Source organism: Ostrinia nubilalis, chromosome 3 (assembly GCF_963855985.1).
Source record: "Ostrinia nubilalis chromosome 3, ilOstNubi1.1, whole genome shotgun sequence".
Taxonomy (NCBI): Eukaryota; Metazoa; Arthropoda; class Insecta; order Lepidoptera; family Crambidae; genus Ostrinia; species Ostrinia nubilalis.
In genome coordinates, this window is record NC_087090.1 from 5062371 (window position 1) to 5084971 (window position 22601).

General features: G+C 33.3%; 5 protein-coding genes and 1 long non-coding RNA gene across 9 annotated transcripts; 3 read left to right on the forward strand and 3 right to left on the reverse strand.

Moving 5' to 3' along the window:
* The first annotated feature begins 226 nt into the window (after positions 1–226).
* On the forward strand, positions 227–1940 carry LOC135087695 (uncharacterized). 2 transcript variants are annotated; one of them, XM_063982447.1, is made up of 7 exons: positions 376–387; positions 479–665; positions 744–894; positions 989–1087; positions 1165–1228; positions 1303–1564; positions 1698–1940. In XM_063982447.1, exons 1-7 carry the CDS (start codon positions 380–382, stop codon positions 1848–1850), a joined length of 924 nt encoding a protein of 307 aa, XP_063838517.1. In that variant the 5' UTR covers positions 376–379; the 3' UTR covers positions 1851–1940. The 2 variants fall into 2 exon arrangements, with proteins under 2 accessions (XP_063838516.1, XP_063838517.1); XM_063982446.1 differs by having other exon boundaries at positions 227–665.
* Positions 1876–3247, reverse strand: LOC135087697 (proteasome subunit alpha type-7-1). The gene is made up of 3 exons (XM_063982450.1): positions 3050–3247; positions 2504–2974; positions 1876–2114 (listed from the first exon to the last, which is right to left on the reverse strand). The coding sequence occupies exons 1-3, from the start codon at positions 3149–3151 to the stop codon at positions 1938–1940; spliced, it is 750 nt and encodes a 249-aa protein (XP_063838520.1). The 5' UTR covers positions 3152–3247; the 3' UTR covers positions 1876–1937.
* Positions 3248–4114: 867 nt separating this feature from the next.
* On the reverse strand, positions 4115–5065 carry LOC135087677 (uncharacterized). Of its 2 annotated transcripts, none has more exons than XR_010260906.1 (2): positions 4879–5065; positions 4115–4440 (listed from the first exon to the last, which is right to left on the reverse strand). It is a non-coding gene; the product is annotated as an uncharacterized LOC135087677 (long non-coding RNA). The 2 variants fall into 2 exon arrangements; XR_010260905.1 differs by having other exon boundaries at positions 4853–5065.
* Positions 5066–5180: 115 nt separating this feature from the next.
* LOC135087676 (uncharacterized) lies at positions 5181–9053 on the forward strand. 2 transcript variants are annotated; one of them, XR_010260904.1, is made up of 6 exons: positions 5181–6102; positions 6324–6377; positions 6787–6939; positions 7411–7497; positions 7616–8828; positions 8946–9053. XR_010260904.1 is itself a non-coding variant. In XM_063982424.1 (5 exons), exons 1-5 carry the CDS (start codon positions 5760–5762, stop codon positions 7771–7773), a joined length of 795 nt encoding a protein of 264 aa, XP_063838494.1. In that variant the 5' UTR covers positions 5181–5759; the 3' UTR covers positions 7774–9053. The 2 variants fall into 2 exon arrangements, 1 of the variants encoding a protein (XP_063838494.1); XM_063982424.1 differs by having other exon boundaries at positions 7616–9053.
* An 8788-nt stretch (positions 9054–17841) lies between these two features.
* On the forward strand, positions 17842–20068 carry LOC135087681 (coiled-coil domain-containing protein 43). Its single transcript, XM_063982426.1, has 4 exons — positions 17842–18010; positions 18084–18305; positions 18436–18581; positions 18942–20068. The coding sequence occupies exons 1-4, from the start codon at positions 17846–17848 to the stop codon at positions 19012–19014; spliced, it is 606 nt and encodes a 201-aa protein (XP_063838496.1). The 5' UTR covers positions 17842–17845; the 3' UTR covers positions 19015–20068.
* Positions 20069–20124: 56 nt separating this feature from the next.
* On the reverse strand, positions 20125–21786 carry LOC135087678 (uncharacterized). Its single transcript, XM_063982425.1, has 3 exons — positions 21551–21786; positions 20625–21483; positions 20125–20538 (listed from the first exon to the last, which is right to left on the reverse strand). The coding sequence occupies exons 1-3, from the start codon at positions 21563–21565 to the stop codon at positions 20261–20263; spliced, it is 1152 nt and encodes a 383-aa protein (XP_063838495.1). The 5' UTR covers positions 21566–21786; the 3' UTR covers positions 20125–20260.
* Between the last annotated feature and the right edge of the window lie 815 nt (positions 21787–22601).

The following is a 22601-nucleotide window of genomic DNA, read 5'->3' on the forward strand; positions in this document are numbered from 1 at the left end:
ACATTTTACTTTTTTTTTTTACTTCTTTTGAGCTTACTTCACAGATTACGTAGAACAAGCTTACTTCTTCATTTATTGAGGCACGACATGACCTGCATCTAATAATAGCTTTAAACTAAGCTCAAAAAAGCAAAAAGGAATAATTATACTCTATGGGAATATAGAAGAAAAAAAACTTGAATATTTGTCATATCAGTAGGCGCCATTTTCAAATTGTTCATCAACTTGGGAAGTCTACTGAAAGGAAGTTAAGAAGAAAGTGTACTCTCTAAATTTTATTAAAATTACTAATAATGCAAGAAGACAAAAATGCAATTTTTCAAATGCGATTCCCACAAAAGTTGTGGTATCTACTAAATATGCGAACTGATGCTATTTTATGGGGCGGTACTGGTCGTACAATTCTTCTAAATTATCGCGTTCTTCATAATTACTTGCAATGTGATCACTCTATTTTCAAAACAACAAATATTTCTAGCTTTGTAAGGCAATTGAATTTATATGGTTTTCGTAAAGTTACGTCCCATTTACAAGACCCACTATGTAATTCTTGTAACCCGTACATGCATGAATATGTTCATGATTATTTTCAATACGGCAGACCAGAATTGTTAAATAAAATAACAAGAAAAGCCCTAGCAATGAGAAAAAACTTTAAGCCTAAGGTTTGTGCAAGTTTCTTCTTAGTTCATTTAAAACTGAATTATTAAATCAAATGGTACTTAATATTTAAAATCTTACAGAGTATTTACAGCAACACAGACCCACTGCTTTACCTTTCTCCTCTACAAAAAGCGCGAAGAGCCTTACGTGAAGCGCTAAAGAAGGCTGCTCAAGAATTATTTGTCCAGAATTCACCAAAACCTCTATACAATATTAATTTCGAATGCGAAGGTAAATTGACTTCATGGGAGATCACTTAATACCAAGTTACTGATACATATTTATTTAATCTACTCCTAATAAAGTAACTTTTTTTTTCCATCAGATCCTCAAGAAGATTTCTGTGATAATGAGGAAAATATTGAACTTGATTGGCTGATAGCAAAAAATTTTGATAAAACAACAGAACAGCCTCAACTACCAGGTTCTTTACTCCGCATCCGATTTTTCCTTTTCCTAATTCCTTAGTTCCTAAGCCTATAATTTCTTTCTCCTCTTTAGCCAAGAAGATTGAATCAAAGGACAAGTCCCAAATTATTCAAACTGGGGATACTGCCAATTTTGGGTAAAGTAGAGGATTTGAATACCAGAATTCTTAATTTATAACTGTGATTTATTTTTTTACCCCCCTTATTTCAGGAATCCCAGTCAGGAGGATAATTTTATTTCTTTCAAGGACGACTCAAACCAACAGAACAATGATTTTCCGGTGCAGTTCTTGAGCATGCCGGATTTAGACCCAGAGCCAAATGACAAAACTGGTGATGAGCTGCTTGCTGAATTCAATATAGATGCCCATGAAGGAATGGGGAGAGATGATAAAGAAAATGAGCATGGCTCATTGAATTGTGTTCTACCATCCATTAGCAGTGACCCTAATGATGATGTCACTATGACTGAGGTAGATTCATATTTGTGTGTTTACTTAATGCTGGACTGATTTTGATGTGTTTGTTTCTGTTGTGTCATGTATAATGTATATTCTTGCCTTGTCACTGTTGTTTGTGTCTTTTATATTTCTATTGTCATTTCAGAAGGAGAATGAAAATTTAGACCAGTACAATGGAGAGTGGGACCAAATGTTTAGTGATATAATGATAAACAGAGGAAATAACCAAGAATGTGGTTCTGATTTGAAGGAACTTTACTCACAAATTTCCAGGACCATTGACTTGCTAAATGATTAGGTAACTGCTTATAAAACAAACATGGTTAATTTTTACAAATTTAATGTTAAAAAGATGTTAAAGTAAATAATAACATTAGTTTATTTATTACTTCTTCTGCTTTTTCTTTTCCGCCTCTTCTTCCTTCTCCTTTTCAATCACTGATACATACGAGTTGATAGTTTCCAAGTCTAGCATTTGCATAGGTTGCCCGCGTCTCATCACAGCTATTTCCAAATTCTTTTGTCCAGATTGAACCACTTCAAGAAGTGCACGAATGGCCAGCTGAAGCAAGATATAGAGAAGTTTAGTGTAAATATTAATAACTAGCTTTCCGCCCGCGGCTTCGCCCGCGTGGAATTTTGTCTGTCACAGAAAAACTTTATCGCGCGCGTCCCTGTTTCAAAAACCGGGATAAAAACTATCCTATGTTCTTTCCCGGGACTCAAACTATCTCTATGCCAAATTTCATCAAAATCGGTTGCGAGGTTTAAGCGGGAAAGCGTAACAGACAGACAGACAGACAGAGTTACTTTCGCATTTATAATATTAGTTGGGATAACATGCAATGTAACACTGTACAGAAGTATCTCATTCAATTGTAATAAATTTTACTAATAAGTTATAAACAGGGAACTCTTTTCTTGATACATAACTTGTAAAGAGATGCTTACCTTCACTGCACCTTTTTCTGAAGCCACTTCTTCTGGGGTATAGTTCTTCTCAAGAAATTCTCTTACAGTTTTTGCTGATCTCCCTGTGGCATTAGCTTTCCACTCATAGTATATACCTGATGGTTCAGTCTGGAACAAGTGGGGATGACCATCATAGTCAAACCCACCAATCAGACATGATATACCGAAGGGACGGCGACCATTGCTCTGAGTATATTTCTGCTTCAAGCCGGCAATGTATCTCGTGATATACTCTAAGGTCACAGGATCTTCCACAGTGAGTTTGTGAGATTGGCATTCAATTTGGGCTCTGTTAATGAGGATTCGAGCATCAGCGGTCAATCCGGCGAATGCCATTACGACGTGATCGTCCAACAAACATATTTTCCTCACTGTTCTCTCTTCTTGTAACTTTGCCACCGACTTTTTCTCAACTCCTAAGACCACAACATCGTTTCCTCTAACGCCGACCTGAAATGTAAATAGCATTTCTATAAATTCAGTACAAAGATGAACTTATAACCAATTTCAATGCACAGTACTTACTGCAGTAGACCCCTTACGAACAGCTTCTTGAGCGTACTCTACTTGCAGCAAATGGCCGTCAGGCGAGAATACAGTGATAGCTCTATCATACCGGGCCGACATTTTTCTATTTTTGCTGAGAAATCTTGGAAAATAATTTCTTGTTGAAAATGATTGTCATGAACGAACGCCGACTTTGCGTTTTTTTTGCTAGTGATGTGCATAAGCGAGAACTCAATTGAACAACACGTAGTATTCAATGAAATATTATCTTTATTATAAATATATTTTTTGCTAATTTCAAATAGGTAGTACCTAATTAATAAAATATATCAACCTAAGAACATTTTTATATTCTTGAATTACTGATAAATCTTCTAACATCAAATAACATGCTGGTATAAATAGGAATCGATTTACTAATTGAATACCACCATGATGGTTCATCACCAACACACGATGACAATTCAATTTTCAAATATTTACGTTCAGAAACAAAAAAATCTACGACGATCAGACTCAATTGATTTGTAAATTATTCGATTGATCACCGAACTAATGCATAATTAATTGATTTAATACAATCTTTATCAAATTGAATACATTATCTTTTGGTTTCACCTTGATGATAAACCGTGAAGTTGAATCTTTATTTGTTTGGCTCTAATTATTTAAAAAATAAAACGTCAGTCTGAAAATATGGCGGCTGCAAGCTTTTGGCGGGAAGCTCTCGAGGCGGGAGGTTCAACTTTTTCTTTGCGAGTTTAATAAAATTTAATTAAATAGTTAATCTAACAGTAAATTAGCGGCTATAGTGGCGAGATGAGTTCTGACAGTGGGGGTAAAGACCCCAAGCATAATACTAAGAAGAGAAAAGTAGATGAAGTACAAGATGATGAGTATACATGCACCATACTACAAGAAGAACCATATACGTTGTTATCCTGATAATTCTCCAGGTTGTATATTTCCTGTATACATACAAAGCACAAATGACACTGTAAAGTTTGGAAACAAGGACCCTATCTACCTAAATAGCATTTTTAGTCGGTACAACAAGGGAGTCAAAGAAATAAAACGAGTGAATGCAATGCGGTATGCTGTTATTTTTGATAATGCAAAGAATGCTAATGCGTTACTGTTTAACTCAACATTCTTGTCTTCTCATGACATCAAAGCCTTCATCCCTGCGGCAACATCAGAATGCATAGGAGTTATACGATACATTCCCACAGATCTTAGCTGCAAACATCTATTTGACAAACTTCTCAGTTCACAGGAGATCCTGGCAGTCAGAAGGTTCACGAAGCGCACTCCTGAAGGTATCATCCCATTGCAAACTGTATCTCTGACCTTTGCAGGTAATGTACTCCCCGAGCATGTTAACTATGGTCTAAGCATTGTACCTGTAACTGAATACATTAAGCCTGTAATGCAGTGTTATAAATGTATGGCATTTGGTCATACTACAAAATTTTGTAAAAGGAACATCGTATGCTCCATATGTTCACAACCTCACTCATACAAAGAATGTACTAACGCAAACAAACCTCTATGTGTCAATTGTAAAGGCGAGCATATTGCTGTGGCAAGGATTTGTCCAGTTAAACAACAGAAAATTGAAGAAAACAAATATAAAATAATGAACAAAACTACTTTGGGTTCTTTCTTCCCAACTTTAAACAAATCTTTTGCCAAAGCAGTAGGTTCCCGACCTCAACAACAAAATGTTAAAGACACGAAAGAGATTAAAAATAAAAACTTGTTGACTGATGTTATCAATAATGATCTAATTATTAAAGCTATTGTTGATACTTTATTAACTTTTTGTGACAAAGAAAACAGCTTGCCAATTAATTCCTCTAATATTAAAGAAATGTTTTTAAAGAAAGTTTCTCAAAATGGATAGTAAATCTTTAGTTATTGTTCAACACAATATTCAGAGTCTTAAGCCTAAGACTCCCTTCGTAAGTGAGCTTTTAATTACACTCAATATTGATATTTTAATTCTCAATGAAACTTGGTTAAATTCATCAGATTCAGTAAAATTTAGAGGTTATAAAATATTTAGAAATGACAGTGACACTCAGTGGGTAGACACTTCTCATACAAAAATTAGTCTCTATATGTAGCAATTGATATACAACCTTACCCCTTAAGTAATAAAGTGCATTTTGGATTGATTTCACTATAGCAGGGGAACCCGCGGATCAATACCACCATACTAAAAATAATTGTTAGTGTCCTTATGTTGATAGTATTGTTAGTTTGACAAATGAAAAAAAATGTCTGTCAATTGAGTTTGAGTTTTAAACCGGCGAATTGATTCGTGTGAAGTTATTTTCTCAGATTTGGTGCAATATTACTGTAAATAAACTTTTCTGTCGTTTACGTTGAGTTGATTAAGTTCCTCCGTATCGGGCGTGATAAAGTTTGCTGTTCAGTGTTATGTTTTTTGTGAGATAGAGACTCTTTTAAATAAGCTGTGTTTCAACTTCTACAGAAGTTTAAACTCTTATTTACTTTTCTGTTTAATGGGTATGTTATCTACTTACTTGAAATATTAGATCTATTACAAATCTATTTTTCATTATAAACAACCCTATGTGATGAAAATGTAAATGTACTTTCAAAACTGGTAAATGCATGAACCAGGGCATTGACACTGGTTGGAGAGAAATTATAGGCTTTGTTTAATTAATACCTATTTCATTTTAGGCTTCTACTGATAATGGAGAGTAGAAACAACAAGAAGTGCGTTATTTGTAATAAGAGGCGAAGGCGAAGGCGTTATTCTTGTTCTTTTCTAATAGGTATTTCTTATTTCAGTTGTCGAATGTGGGTTAAAAATGCTGGCATAGAAGACTTAGCATATGTACCTATTGAAAAGTTACACCAACTGAAGTTTGTTTGTGGTGGGCACTTCACTCCTGAATCCTTCAATGCCAAAGGAACTCGGCTGAAGAACTCAGCTATTCCAACACTGGAATTGAGCAATCCCATCTTGCCAGATGAAGTTTTGACAGAGTTTCCTCTTCATGTAAAAGACTCCAATAAAGAAAACCTCAAGACAGGTATGATGATGAATTCAATTATTTTTTTAAAATTTAATTTACTATCTATCAATTTTTCTGAATTATTTAGATGTCTTAATTAATTTTCTTTGGTTTCCAAAACAAACCAACCGAATGCAATTTAACAAGGTTCTTTCTTTGTAACCACAAACATGTGTTGTATGCTTATCAGTAAATAATATATAATTTCAATTATTAATTATATCTATACTTTGTTACAGTTCTTTATGATCATTCATATTGCATTCCAAAGAAGTCAAATCCAGTTGAACGAGGTATGTTTATCTAAAATTATACTAATAATATAAAAAGGAAATATTTAATTGTTTGTTTGTATTTGATCGGCTCCGTAACTCGAAGCCAAGATAGCCTAAAGTGCGGGTTAGAACCCCACAGCTTGAATATTGTAGTAAACCCACTCGTAACACAATTTAGCTTAGAATGTGTGTTGAGTTAGAGGGACTTTAGTAATTTGTGTAATACAAATTCTTCAAAAAAAGTACCGGACCAATTTGAAAAATTTTAGGCAATCTACATTAATTAGCCAGGTCAGCTAGTTTAATAATATTTATAAGCTAGTAATTTTTAATGTGAGCAAGACATGTACTAGACTGATTGTACCCTAAAGTTGGTTAAGAACATGACATTTTATTACCCAATTCACATTTCATTATCTGCTTTCAGTTCCCCTTACAACTACAACCAAACAACTAAATTCAACATGTTTGGGAGCTGTGGATATACCAGATTCTGGTATTTCTGCGAAAACAACTTTTGAACCTCTTCCTTCTACTTCCAATGCACCAGAACATATGACCTATAAACCCATTACTCATGGTAAGTGTACAAACTAATTATTTACCTTCTAAAATATGCCTTCCCTCAAACTAAAGAATGCCACCCTGGATGCGTTCTGCAGTCTGCAGTCAGGTCAAAATGAACTTATATGTACAACATTCTAGGTTTCTGTACATTTTATATTAATGCGATTTGACCGTGCGGATACGAACAAAGAACGCAAAGCACACGTGACTGATTGCCTTATCACGACCACTTACAGATTGTCTTGACATACCCGCAGACCGCATCCAGAATGCAGAACATTAAAACCTCTAAATGCCTTTAATTTAATATTATGTCATTGTTATTGAAGGTGGGCCCACGCTTCATATTTTATGAGAAGAGCTATCATTATCCTGTCTTTGCATTTTTTTAAAACTTGATAATGATTGATTGATTTGGAAATAATATGTTTCATAAAACAACAAAATAAATTTTAAACTTATTTGCATATTTATAATATTTCAGATGATAAAAACATTTGCCATCAAGATGCACAGGCAGAAATATTAGTCCACAGTTATAAAAGACCTAAGAAAAACATTGAAATGAAAGGTAAGATAAAACATACCTAATTTAAAAAACTAAGTAAAATTGCTGATTAATTAACCAATATTCAATTCAATTTGCTTTAATGTTGTTTTTTTTACTAATGGAAATGTTTTTATTACAGACACTTCATCAACATTTACAATTAAAGAGAAGAGGCTTTGGCGACAGTTACAAAATGCAAAAAAAAACAATAAGGAATATAGCGAAGTCAAGAGTGAATTTAGACAAGTTAGATTCGGAAGTGCTGACATCGTTAGTAAAGGATGTAGTGCAGAATAACAAAAAAAAGTCACAAGGAAAAAGGTGGACTTTAGCCAACAAAATATATGCTTTGGCTATATTTAAACGGTCCCCTAAAGCATACCGCTATATGCAAAAGCTGTTTACGCTACCAAGCACTAAAACGCTCCAAAGGATTTTAAAAAATATACCAATGGAGCCTGGTATAAATAAAAATATAATTGATATGTTAGAGGCAAAAGCATCAAGTATGCCAAAGGAAAATAAATATTGCTCGTTAATATTTGACGAGATGGCGTTAAAGAAACGGATAATTTATAACGAAATTGCTGATAAAGTGGATGGCTACGTGGATTATGGAGAGGGCGAGAACATGGGACGAGAAAAGAAAATTGCAGACCATGCGTTAGTGTTTATGATACAGGGTGCTAAACATAAATACAAACAATATATTGCGCACTATTTTGTGGAAGGCACAATATCAACAGCAAAACTGGCAAAAATTATATCGGACATCATCAAAAAATTAAAAGAAATCGGATTTATGGTTCTAACAACAGTTTGTGATCAGGGATCTACAAATATAGGAGCTCTTAACATGTTAAAAAGAAACTGTGGACAAGGCATAGATAGCAACTTTTTCTCTGTAAATAATGACAAAATTTTTATAATCTATGACATCCCTCACTTGTTCAAATCATTACGAAACAATTTCTTTAAAAGTGGAAATATGTCTTTCGATGGAAAAATTGCACAATGGAGGCATTTGGTAGTTGCAGAAGAACACAACAGAAATTTTTTAAATTTTAAAAAACTGAATAGTATAGGTGTACCAGAATCTCATGGCAAATAAAAATATTGGAAAAGTGTGTTTTTCATATGGCCATTGTCTATGGCTCTATTGTCACCTGTCAAAGTAAATCAAGAGATCTGTCAGCCGCTGCAGAAATTTTGTAATCTCTTCATGCCTATTTGTTATTTTTGTGAAAAAGTCGAAAAAGCTCAAGCAAATCATATTGTTTTCAATGTGTATTGTAAAATAAGGCATAATTCAAAGTCAATCTTTGATTTTAAAGCACGTCGTTGAGTTGACAGTAAGTTGGAGTGAAATGTTTTGATACATTTAGTTTATTACCTAACTGCGTCAGAAAGAGGGTTATGTTTATTTTTATATTATTCTTACCTAATAGCTGCTTTATCGGGGTTTTCAGGTGTATTTCATACATTGGTGCAGAGGAATAGTGAAAAAGTTATGACCATGTAAAGAAAATTGAAAAAGATTTCATCAAGCAAGTTTGAGTAATTGAAATGCTGAAAGAGCGATTTATGATACAGGGTCGAATTTTGTAATGCCACCTTTAGGGAAAGTACTCTTAATATGGTAGATAGAAATTTTATCTCAAAGAAAACATTCCTTTATTTTTGAAAAGAAATAGAACTGCATTCAAAGTTTTCCAAAAATTTGCTTGCCACGCCCGGGAATCGAACCAACAAATTCTGTTAAAAATGACATCCTGTATTTCTATTACATCGATAGTTATGGTTATAGTATAATGATGAAATCTCTCTAACAAACTTGATAAATCTAATGAAAGGAAAACCATGAAATCTTAAATTATTCTAATAATGTTACAGAAAATTGTATGGTATAGTAGTGAATTTTCGAAAAAAATTCGAAAATCTTTGAATGCAGTTCTCTTTTTTTTTTCAAAAATAAAGGAATGTTTTCTTTCAGCAAAATTTTCTATCTACAGTATTAAGAGTACTTTCCCTCCAGGTGGCATTACAAAATTCCATCCTGTATACCTCTTTAACTTGATCATCTATTGAAGAACAAGAATTGCAAATGGAGTTCTTAGAATCGTTTTCTAGTTCAGAATGAAGTGATAAGTTATAAGTATGATACATAATAAAATTATTTACAGTAATATACGGTTTACTTATTTTTCAAGACGTCTTGTTTCTATGTTAAAAACCCGATGTATAACAACATTCTTCATACACATACCTAAAATGTATAGGTAGGCATTCGTACTTCATGTTCATTAATATTAAAGTCATAAATAAAAAAATAAACAGTATCAAGATCGTTTAATCCAATTTCCCCAGTATTGCACTCAACAAAGTTTATTTTCCCCATTTGCCATGAGATTCTGGTACACCTATACCATTGTAAATCCAACATTCAAAACTAAGATGAGGGTGAAGTATGCTGCGCATGCTCTGAGTAATACCGTGGCAGCTATTTTAAAAATGATGGCATGGAAAGAAGTTTCTGATTGCAATGATACAGCATTTGTGATTGAACAGTTAGATAAACTATTTGATTGTACAAATGGTCCATCATCTTTAAATGACGTAAAGAAAGGGATCCGGGAAAATGTTTCCACATCAAGTAATCACATTGAGTCTTGGACCTTTTATACTGATAAGTTAAAAACCATAAAATTTATAACAGCAGAAAACACGATACTAAAAAATGTTAAATGCGTAAAGGGATATCAAATATCTATCAAATCCTTAAACGATATTTGGGAAAAGTTAAAGAATGAAGGGTTTAAATATATGAACCTTAGACAGTTTAACCAAGACTCTCTGGAAAACTTATTTGGAATCATTAGGCAACACAGTGTAACCAATAGAAATCCCACTATCACGCACTTTACTGCAGCGCTTAAAACAAGCATGGTTACTGGGCTGAAAGTGCCTCATAGCAGAAGTGCTAATTGTGAAGCAGACAACAATAAACATATGCTGGAATATAAAGACATTTTAAAAACTAATTTAAAAACAACAGAAATAAAAATTAATGTTCAAGATTCCACAGACACTGAATTTTATCCTGTGTTGTCTATCCCGGACCCTGAAAACTTAGAACAGCCCATTGAAAATTTGTGTAGCCTTGAAAACCAACCAGTAGTATATGTAAGCGGGTATTTAGCTGCCAAACTATTACAGAACAGTTCTTGTTTAATTTGTGAAGAGTGTTTGAGCGTGAAAACTCCTGTTGACAATGATTTGTATGCATATATATCTCTTCGCGAATGGTGGCATGATAAAAAAAGTCTCGTTTATCCAACAATTCAATTATGTACCACCGTAAATGAAGCTAAACAATTTTATCATGACCATATTGCCGACCAGATATATATGGAAAATGTTGGAAAATTCATTTTCTTAATGTTGAGTACAAATTGTAATTTTAGTTGGTTTAAATGTCAACAACATAATAAAGAAATTTATGATAAGATGTTTAAAATATTAAGTTACCTTTTTCTAAGAAAAAGTTGTAAAATCATTAATGACAGCTTCATAAAAAGTGAAAACAATTTTGCTGACAAAAGTAAAAAAGCACAGCAACAAAGCATTGAAAAGTAATCTTGAGGCTGAGGTTCGATCAGCAGATAAGAAAATTAAAGATGTTTATAAATAAAAATCCTATTTTTTCTTAGAAAAAGTTGTGAAAATAAAAGTTTACAAAATTATCATTTCTGTACTTTGTTATAATTTTCAATAATTCCTCATGCCTACAACTGCTATGTCATGTTCAATACTTATTGTAATATACCTATTTTATTTCGAAATAAATAATTTACGTTACAAAACTTCGTTTTACTTACACATAGTATAAAATAAAAATAGTAATCATTAAAATATTGAAGGTTCCTATACTAGATATCGATATGCAATTACAACCCTAGCAAAGTATCGATAATCGATAAGTTATTACGAACGTCACTAATACTGTCAGAAAATAAGGCATTATGTTGGTAGCTCCGCCTGTAGTTTGTGCGGTTGGTAAAGATTTGCGGGTCGTTCTCTAAAATGCATATGTGTGCGTGAGCTCAAAAAATATCTATGGAGTGCCGTCTCTTACTCTTTTATGCTCTTTGGTGACACTGGTTACGGTGGTGTTGCCATTATTTGTAAAAACTCTCTTTTAACATCAGAAATTGTTACAGCAAGTATAAGCCTGACCAGGAACATAAAAACCCTCGCCATGTTGCGGAAAACTAATGGTACTAATTTCTTTTAATGGCAACAGTAACTGAAAACTTCATTGACATGTCACCTTGCATGTCAGTCCATAGAGAAAAGTAATACATAGGAAATAGAGAACCCTCTCTGTCAAATTTTTGAGCCTACTAATTGACAGCCTGGTGTTAAATTCCTTGTACTTAACCTACGTACGTAACGCTCACATACATACATAGTACACGCACACATACATACATAAAGTCCACGCACACATACACACAGTTCACGCACACATAGGCCCTCATAACCTTCAAAGAATTATTGTTTTTATGATGTACAATGTAGAATTTTTTCAAATCCATTATTTTGAAAATATTTATCTTTATGGTGTACGTATTGTATTATTTTCAAAACAATGGATATGGAAAAATTCTACATTGCACATGAAAATGCAAATAAGTAATCAAAAACTTTTGTATTTAATAATTTTACTTTATTTATGAACACACATAATATTATACACCAAAAGCGTCTTTTCGCAAAGTTTTCAACAACACTAAAAAGCATTTGCACATTGAGAAAACTCAGATCACTTGTGAACATAACAGAAAGTTTCTTCGCGATTCACGCAGGAACGAACAAAACTCCGATGAACCAGAACAGCAGCAGGTACGAAGGAATGAACTTGAATTTGACTCGACTCTTCAATACTTTAATAGGGCCACAGAACTCATAAACGATGGCTAAGAAAACAATAAATAATGCATTCAATTCAACCTAACAAAAACAACACCGGCCATTTTGGAGGAAAAACAAAGTTGCCATATGTTAAATAGTAATTTCTACTACTCTATTATGTAAATTTTAACAAAAATGTCAATGTTCAGTTTTAAATTAAAACAAATTAATTTCATTCAAAAAAAGTTTTCACATTGTAATTAACAATATTCTCAAATATATTTTAATTAAGAAAAAAATGAAAATATGAAGGAAACAGGAGCAGCGACATCTAGAGCGTTTTAGGGTAGTTAAAAAGTATTTGAATTTATTCACCGATGTCGCTGTTTGGAAGCAAGTTTCACTTCGATGACCGTTGTATGGAAGTTTCCATACCCTGTGTCAGTCTATTGTTGTCAAAGTGTAAACAAACTTTATTTTAAATGTGTGCAATTGATTTTGTGAATTAAATTGCTAAAATATTTTTATAGTCGTGAAAGAAAAGTGGTTCACGATGTGTTAATGTATTTGTCGAAGAGAAATACTAAGGGTTCGGACAATATTTTCATTGAATAATGTTCCGACAATGGTTTTCAAATTGACTGACATGTTTATCGTATAGTATACAGTCCACTATGAAAATTTGCTGTAGTCTGTTTCAACTACCTATTTTAAAGTTTTTTGTCACTTTCTAAGTTTTGAATTTTATGGAATTGGGAAAGAAGTACCGAGTTTGAAGCGTTCATGAGCAGACATTGCAGTTGAATATTCAAGTTCTGAATTTGATTATTGATGAATAATAAAATAAATCCTACTAGCTCGATTGATGGTTTCATTTAATTTATTTAAACCAGGTTACCTTTAATAATATTTTTCGTTCATTTATGAAAATATCAAATTAGCCCGTAATCCTGAATCCTGATACATAAAGGACATCATCCATTTTGGTCCAAAATCAAAAGTGCCGGCCAAAAAATAAAAGTGCTGTATTCTGATAGAATACGTCCGCCTTAGCATTTATTACTATGGCACCAAAGCTGTAGCACCACTGTGCATCGTAGTATTTGAGTTCTAAAAATATATGAAACGACTGACTTTGATCTCAAATACTACGACGCACAGTGGTGCTACAGCTTTGGTGTCATAGTAACAAATGCTAAGGCGGACGTATTCTGTCAGAATACAGCACTTTTTTTTTATTGGCCGACATTTTTGATTTTGAACAAAAAATGTATGAATCGTCGATGAATTTTAGATCTCAAATACTCGACGCACAGTGGTGCTACAGCTTTGGTGCCATAGTAACAAATGCTAAGGCGGACGTATTCTGTCAGAAGACAGCACTTTTTTTTATTGGCCGACACTTTTGATTTTGAACAAAAAATGTATGAATCGTCGATGAATTTTAGATCTCAAATACTCGACGCATAGTGGTGCTACAGCTTTGGTGCCATAGTAACAAATGATAAGGCGGACGTATTCTGTCAGAATACAGCACTTTTTTTTTTATTGGCCGACACTTTTGATTTTGAACAAAAAATGTATGAATAGTCGATGACTTTTAGATCTCAAATACTCGACGCACAGTGGATCTACGGCTTTGGTGCCATAGTAACAAATGCTAAGGCAGACGTATTCTGTCAGAATACAGCACTTTTTTTTGTTGGCCGGCACTTTTGATTTTGGACCAAAAATATATGAAACGTGGATGATGTCCTTTAGCCTATTAATTTAACACATGTACGACTGTACTCAGTGTTGCACTATCAAATGCAATTGAAGCGCCTCTATGCCAGGGTTTTTATGTTCCTGGTCAGGCTATAATGATAGAATCCAAACATTAGCCATTAGTGTAAAAGTAAATCGTAATAGTTCAATAACAGTTTTGGGTGCGTATTGTCCTCCACGTCCTGGTCGTTTTCCAGTAAATAATTTAAAAAATATTATTAGTTCTTTACCTTCTCCAGTTCTAGTAATGGGCGACTTCAATGCCCATCATACAGCATTTGGGTCTTCTACAAACAAGCCAAGAGGTATTCAGATTTATGATATGCTTGATGAAATTAATTTGTATATATTAAACGATGGTCAGCCTACCACACTAAGCCGTCCCAATCATTCGGCATCAGCAATCGACATTGCATTCGTATCTCCTTCATTAGCAGCTTCAGCAGAGTGGTCAGTTTATACAGAGGATACCTTAGGTAGCTATCATTTTCCTACTTTAGTTAACTTAAATTATGATTGTGAAATATACCAAGATTCCTGTAGTTTTGAAAAGTTTATTTACAAAAAAGCTGACTGGTTAGGCTATACAATCAAATCTAGAACGATTTTTAATCATCTTCTTGATTATCCAGACCCGCTCTTTGCTTATGCAGAATTTTGTGACTTATTAAATGCTTTGAGAAAAGATTTTATACCGATACACACTTATGATAGTAATAATAGACGCAAAGTTTATAAGCCTATGCCATGGTGGAATGAAACTTGTTCCAATGCAGTTAAGGAAACTAAATTAGCTCTTCATATGTATAGACGTCATCCAACAATAGAAAATTACATTATTTATAAAAAACTTGAAGCATCTAAAAGATTGATTATTAAAGAACAAAAGATAATCAGTTGGAAAAAATTGTGTTCTAGCTTTGATCGTTGTACACCAATCAGCAAAATATGGAAGTTCATTAAAGTTTTTAATAGAAAAGCTTCAAAGCCTGATAGCAAAGATGAAGAATTTTTACAAGATTTTTTTGATAAACTAGCTCCTAATCATGATTCTGTAGATACTGACCACCTCAACAATTTATTTGTTTTTAATGATTTTAATATACATTTGAATTCACTTTTTACTGAAACAGAGTTTAATTTATCTTTAAATTCTAAAAAAGACACTTCTCCAGGACTTGATGATATTCCGTATATTTTGATTAAACGCTTAGACCCTTCAGCTAAATTAATTTTGCTTAATATTTTCAACAATTTGTGGTCCGCTGGCTTAATACCAAAGTCATGGAAAACTATCGCTGTAGTTCCTATTCTCAAACCGGATAAGGATCCTAAATATGCTGATTCTTACAGACCTATTTCTTTATCTTCTTGTGTAGGGAAAATTTTTGAAAATATGTTAAAGACTAGATTAGAACTTTTTGTGGAATCTAGATTAATTATCCCTCACGATCAATTTGGGTTTCGTAAAGGCCGTTCTACATTAGATAGTCTTGTAAAGTTCACAGGTGATATTCAAGAATCTTTTTGTGATCACAGCTATTTATTATGTACCTTCTTAGATGTGAGTGGAGCGTTTGATAACGTCAATCTTTTAACCCTTGTTGAGATTCTACATAGCTTCAATATCCCAGGTAAAGTGTGCAAATGGATTTTTGATTTTTTTTATTCGCGTACCGTTTATTTAAAGTTCAACAATGTCCTTCATGGTCCAAAATTAGTTTATAAAGGGGTTCCTCAGGGGGCCACCTTATCTCCCTTGATTTACTTGCTGTACACATCTCAAATACATAGGTTTATTTCAGTTCCTAGATTATCGGTTTTGCAATATGCAGATGATATTGTGTTGTACACTACTAATAGAAATGTATCACTTGCCGAATTTACTATTAATGAAGCTTTACGTCAATTATATTTGTATTATAATGTTAAGTTGAAACTAGATGTAAATCCCACTAAAAGCTCGGGCATGATTTTCACTAAGAAAAATGATTCTCAGTCTCGTGATCATGTAAATATTGTATATAATTCTGTAAATATTCAATTAGTGGAAGAAAAGAGATTTTTAGGTATTATTTTTGACTCTCAATTAATTTTTCATTCTCATGTGCTTAAAATTGTAGATAAAATGCAAAAAACTGTAAATATCATGAGACACTTAGCAAGTGTTACGTGGGGAATGGACCCAAAAATTTTAAATATGGTCTTTAAGGCTATAGTTAGATCTCATTATGACTATGGACTTATTGTTTATGGGAGATATCTAAGTAATTTTTTGTATCGTAAGCTAGAAGTCATTCAAAACAAGGGATTAAGAATTATAACTGGAGCTTTTTGTTCAACTCCAATAAATTCCTTAGAAATAGAGTCCGGGATTCCACCAATCTTAGTTAGACTTAGATATTTAACAGAAAAGTTTTATGTTAAGATTTTAAGTAATAAAATGTACTTTAATTTGTATTACAACAATTGTCTTTTGCAATGTGAGCATTTAAATGAACTAAAAGAAATTTGTAAATGCATAGACCATAGGGTAAATTGGGATCTAAGTACATTAGAAATTCAGACTAAGATACCAATGGTTTGCTTGAAGAAAGTTAATAACAACTATGAGTTTGTCCAATTTGTAAATAGCGAAAAGGTTCGGCATCGGAAGATATACACAGACGGTTCTAAAACTGAGGAAAACACTAAAGCAGCGTATTATGATTCAAGAGTTAAGTTTGGGAGATGTTTTACACTTGATAAGAACGCATCAATTTTCACAGCGGAAGCCTATGCAATATATACTGCATTGCAATATATTGGAGGAATAAGAGATGAGAATACTTTCTTGATTGTTACCGACTCCTTGAGTGTCCTCACTTGTCTTCAAAACACTCATATTCATTACAAGACCAACATCTACATAACGAAAATAAGAGAAATATTATTGAATAATGATTGCAAGCAAATAGAGTTTATGTGGGTCCCCTCGCATTCTGGGATTACTGGCAATGAAATAGTGGACAGATTGATGAAGATAGAAAGTCCATATAGTGGCGATTCACGGTATCCAGCGCCCCCTGTACCCATCTCAGACTATGACTCCATCTTGAAAACCCGTATGTTCGATAATTGGCATGAAGAGTGGAATATCACTAAATTAACCAAAGGAAAATGGTATGGACAAATACAACAGAAACTTCCAAGAAAACCATGGTACTGCAAGTCGCAAAGTTCTACCTCAAGAAGTTTCATCACTACAATGAATCGCTTACGACTTGGACACGCAAAATTTCCAACCCACCTTAAACGGATTAAAATGGTCACTACAGATAAATGTGAATTTTGCCAGGCAGATGCGGCAGACTTAGACCATCATCTTCAGTGCCCAGCCTTTAATTTGGAAAGGCTTCTGCTAGTGGATGGCTTACTGAAGATCTATCAAGAAGATGAAAATATTCCCCGCCTCTTGCCATCCATACTAGCGAATGAAAAGACGTACCCACATATTTACCAGTACATTGTAAATACACATATAAATTTATGAAGACATTTCAACTAAGATACAGAACAGAAATCCATTGAAAACACTCAGAAAGTACTCATGAATGAAAATATACAAAGAAAGAAATAACTCACTAAAGAATTGGCCGTAAGGACACTATCCGAAGCCGTTAAATCTGTTCAAAAAAAAAAAAAAAAAATGGCGGCTGCAATGAGCGATTTTGAGCCGTGGCTTATTGATAAATTAAAATCATTAAAAACTGATGAAAATGTTTTCGGATCATACATAACAGGCATTTTGGAAAGTGACGAAACTGCCGATGAAAAAAAAGATGCCTTGGAAGGCTTACTGGCTGAGATTGTGGTAAGTGTGCAAATTTTTCATCTGCACTTTTTATTTGTGATTTTTTATCAGTTATTAAAGGATAATTTTGCAGGATAATGATACGAGTACACACGTAACTGAAATATTAGATAAATGGGAGGCAAGCAAACCAAAGGGAGAAGCTCCTAAGCCGACTAAAGATGTCGACGCGCAGCTAGCCAAGTTGATGGAATCCCAAGCACCTGCGGCTACTGCAAGACGTGAATATACTGATGAGGAAAAGAAAATACGTGATGCAATATTATCGCAATATAGCCAGCTGTCTGATAATGAGGTTACTATTTTTGCAATGCATAGTTTACTTCCAAACATACATTATAACCTATACCAATTACATTTATAACAATAATAATCTATACAAGTATGATTTGTATATTTAATTTTGTTTTCTTATGTTTTTTTAGCATGATGAGGAAAATGTTGAAGAACCCGAAAGTGGGGATTTAGTAAAAAATACAAATGCAGCGGACGTTGCAGCGGCTGCCCGCGAGCGGCGAGAGCAGGCGCGCTTAGAAGCTCAAAAGAAAAAGGAGAAAGATAAAGAAGATAGGTATGTATTATTCTACTACTGCAATAAGTTGGCTTGTTACAATAATAATAACAAGCCTTTTATTTCCGAAAATATGTACATTTTACATTTAACACTTTCTGAATTTAGGATTAGCACCGATATAAACAAATAGGTACTTCACTTAAAAAAACTTTCACAAAATGTCTAAACTTTCGGTGTGCCTACTGGCAAAGGCCTCCTCCAACTCCTTCCATTGCCTTCTGTCCTCCGCCACTCTCTTGTTACAATAAACTTCAGGTTAATTTAAACAAAAGTCTTTCATTTGATTTCAACATCTTTAATTTCAGAAGTAAAAAAATATTTAATTATTTATTTTATAAAATGTTAAATTTATTTCAGGGAGAAGCAAAAACAAATGAAAGAAGAGAAAAAGGAAAAACGCAAAACACAAAAAGGGGAGAGAAAGAGATAGCTCAGTAAAACATCAAACAGCTAAACTTGTTTTTAATTTTAGCACCATTCATATTATTATTTACAAAAACATAGATTTTAACGTTGTTTTAAATGAGTTGATTTCCTATTAAATGAAATAAATTGAATACTTTGTTGTTAAGCTTCAACATAATGGGTTAAAATCATAAGTTTCAGAGTTGATTTACATTTGATTTGATTTCATAATTGTTTTCTTTATATTTATTGCTCAGTCAAAACTGTCAACACTTGTTTTCAACTTTTGTATAGTAGGTACATACCTTAAGTATTATAATACTTATTTATCAATATAAAGGCCCCATATTATGCTTATATCTTACATTATTACACACTGCTTGTAATGGAAAAGTAAACAGAAAACTTCTATAAATTAAGTTCTAATTTTGAGACCACATTTTAGCAGCACATTGTCAGCAAGGTTAAATAATCTCATCATATTTTTATCTGTGTTAAGAATGTTTGTCTGTAGTGATAAAATTGAATGTACCTCAAGCATATACTGTAATACATACAACATTTTTAAACTATTTATTTTGACATATCGTTTCAATTACTTAATATTTCAGATTTGTCAATGCCTTTTCCAAAATGCATTAATATGTTTTCATCACAGTATATTTTTAGACCGAATTTAATCCATAAGGATTTTTCAGTGTCATTTTGAGGTCCATTTCTAAAATAGTACTCTGTTTGATTATTGATTGAAGTACCTATTAAGTTTAATTTTTAGTTAGACATATCCATGCCTTGAAGATCAAGATCAAGTTAAGTGTGTTGTTTTAAAATGTGGCACTAATATAAGTATTCACTTCAGTTTAGAAAGTATTTTTCATATACAGTTCAATGTTAAACAGCATTACAAATTGAAAATAAGTATTTTTAAGTCGTGCAGTTATACATAGGACTACTTAATACAGCAGCAGATGCCAATAACTGTCCTGTTCGACCCCATTATTACAGCATGGGATGTATGTAATAGTAGTTAATAAAAGCTTAATACAATTAGAATTAAAATATTTTGTATGTGATAAAAACAGTGATGTTTTATTGAAAATTAAGGATAAGGTATTTTAATGAATTAAATCCAAAGTAACGTGTAACAATTTTTATTCAGATTAAAATCATTTTAATTATAATAATACAATATAAAGCACCTTATAAAATTGGTTAAGGTCATCTGACCATTTTAAAATCACTGAACTGACTAGATTAGTTTGAGTATTTGATTATGAAGCTTTATTTTCAGTTTTTTCACTTTCTTTTTTTGAAGTTTCGCTTTGTTTGGTCACAATGAAGTTATGAGCACTACCAGCATAAATTTGGGTAATGCACAAACTTGGATCTATGTCTAAATCAACCAGAGTTGGGTTTGAAATAAATGGTTCTGCCAATTTAGTAGCTGTATTGGCATGCTCATTCCAACCCCAAGCCCAAAGGCTGTTGTCAGTCATCAAGCAAATAGTGTGTTCTGAACCCAATGCAATATCTTTAATTTCTTTACCATCTGTAAAATAAGTTATATTAGTATTATTATAAAGGGTTACAATAATAAAATAGTAGAGGCTATGGTAAGATTAGACTAAGACTTACCTGGTATTTTTACATGTACTAATTTACCACAGATATTTTCATCAGTACCAAGTTGTCCATAATTGTTTCGTCCCCATGTTATAAGAGTGCCATTCTCAAGCCACAACAAGCTGTTAGTCCAGCCACTAAGCAGCTTTTTCACACCTTGCTTTACACCAATGTCAATTTTTTGTGCAGTGAAAACTTTTTTATATTTTTCTTTGTCCAGTAGAAGTTGTCCATGTCTATTGTCCCCCCATACATACAGTGCTTTTTCATCTGAACACCATGCAGTTGTATGGTTCTGACCACATGCTATGTGAGATATTATGCCAAGTTTTGGTACTTGTTGGAATCTGTCAGATGACTTCAACTCATCTCCTAGTCCAAGCTGTCCATGCCTTCCACACCCAGTAATCCAAACTTCACCCTTTGAGTTTATTATGGCTGTATGTCGTAAACCCATTGATACTTCACATGCATTGACCTGCAGTCTGAATGGTTTGACTACTTCTGGGAAATGGTCTTTTGGCAGTCCCAGTTCGCCATTACTATTTGAACCCCATACAAAAAGGAAGTTGTCATCTGTCACTCCACAGCTGAAGTCCCAGCCGCATGCTATATTGGTAAAAACTATACCTCCCAAGTTCCATACTCTTTCAAAGGAACTGCATTCCTTATCTGTTCCCAATTGTAGTTTATGATTCCAACCACAAGAAAACAGTTTACCTTCGATATCCAACAGGAGCGTATGTCCACCGCCACAAGCTACTTGTTTAACTTCTACTGCGTTTAAAGCAGAATCTATTAGAACCTGGTGAGCCTTTTCTACTTGTTCGTTTACAGTACTAAGGCCAAGTTGACCGTGTGAATTAGCACCCTGCAAAATATGTTGTGAAATACAATAATGTTTATTGTATACTATTTTCAAAGAAAAAGGAACGTACCCATGAAAATATCATTTTCTTTTCAGTTTTATCAATATAACCTCAAAAGGTGCTGTAAAGAAATAGCTTCAAATTATAATTTTGAGGCACCTTATTTAATACGTATTTAATATAATACACATATTTAACGTTTGTTTTAGTTTTACAATAGTTCTTTTAAAATCGTAATTTGCCTTTTGTTTACAAAATACAAAATATTATCATTATCTGTGAATATCATTGAATTGACACTTGGCAGACGAGTGACATTGACATTTTGACAATGAATTGACATGCTTTGTTGTTTTTTAATCTGTTTGTGGTAACTGACCAATGAGTTGTGAATTTGTGATATAGATGACCTACACTGAACTGTCCCACCAAACTCGTTGACAGGAGGGCGCCACCATCGTTCAACTATACAGGGTGGATGGAAGGAAACGATAAGTGATCTCACTCGATTATTTCTTAAGGCACATAATGACGTTTACTTTGTTTTAAAGAATTTACTGAAGGCACAGTCTGTTTACGTCTATGCTTCGTTTCAACTAGCTGTCAAAACGACATCGCGATGCGGATTTGTCAAAACAGCTGATGTTCGTTCGTCGTCCGAGCGCGTTGAAGATAAACATTTTTATAGCCTGACCAGGAACATAAAAACCCTCGCCATGTTGCGGAAAACTAATGGTACTAATTTCTTTTAATGGCAACAGTAACTGGAAACTTCAATGACATGTCACCTTGCATGTCAGTCTATTGTTGTCAAAGTGTAAACAAACTTTATTTTAAATGTGTGCAATTGATTTTGTGAATTAAATTGCTAAAATATCTTTATAGTCGTGAAAGAAAAGTGGTTCACAATGTGTTAATGTATTTGTCGAAGAGAAATACTAAGGGTTCGGACAATATTTTCATTGAATAATGTTTCCGACAAAGGTTGTCAAATTGACTGACATGTTTATCGTATAGTACAGTCCACTATGAAAATTAGGTAACTGTAGTCTGTTTCAACTACCTATTTTAAAGATTTTTGTCACTTTCTAAGTTTTGAATTTTATGGAATTGGGAAAGA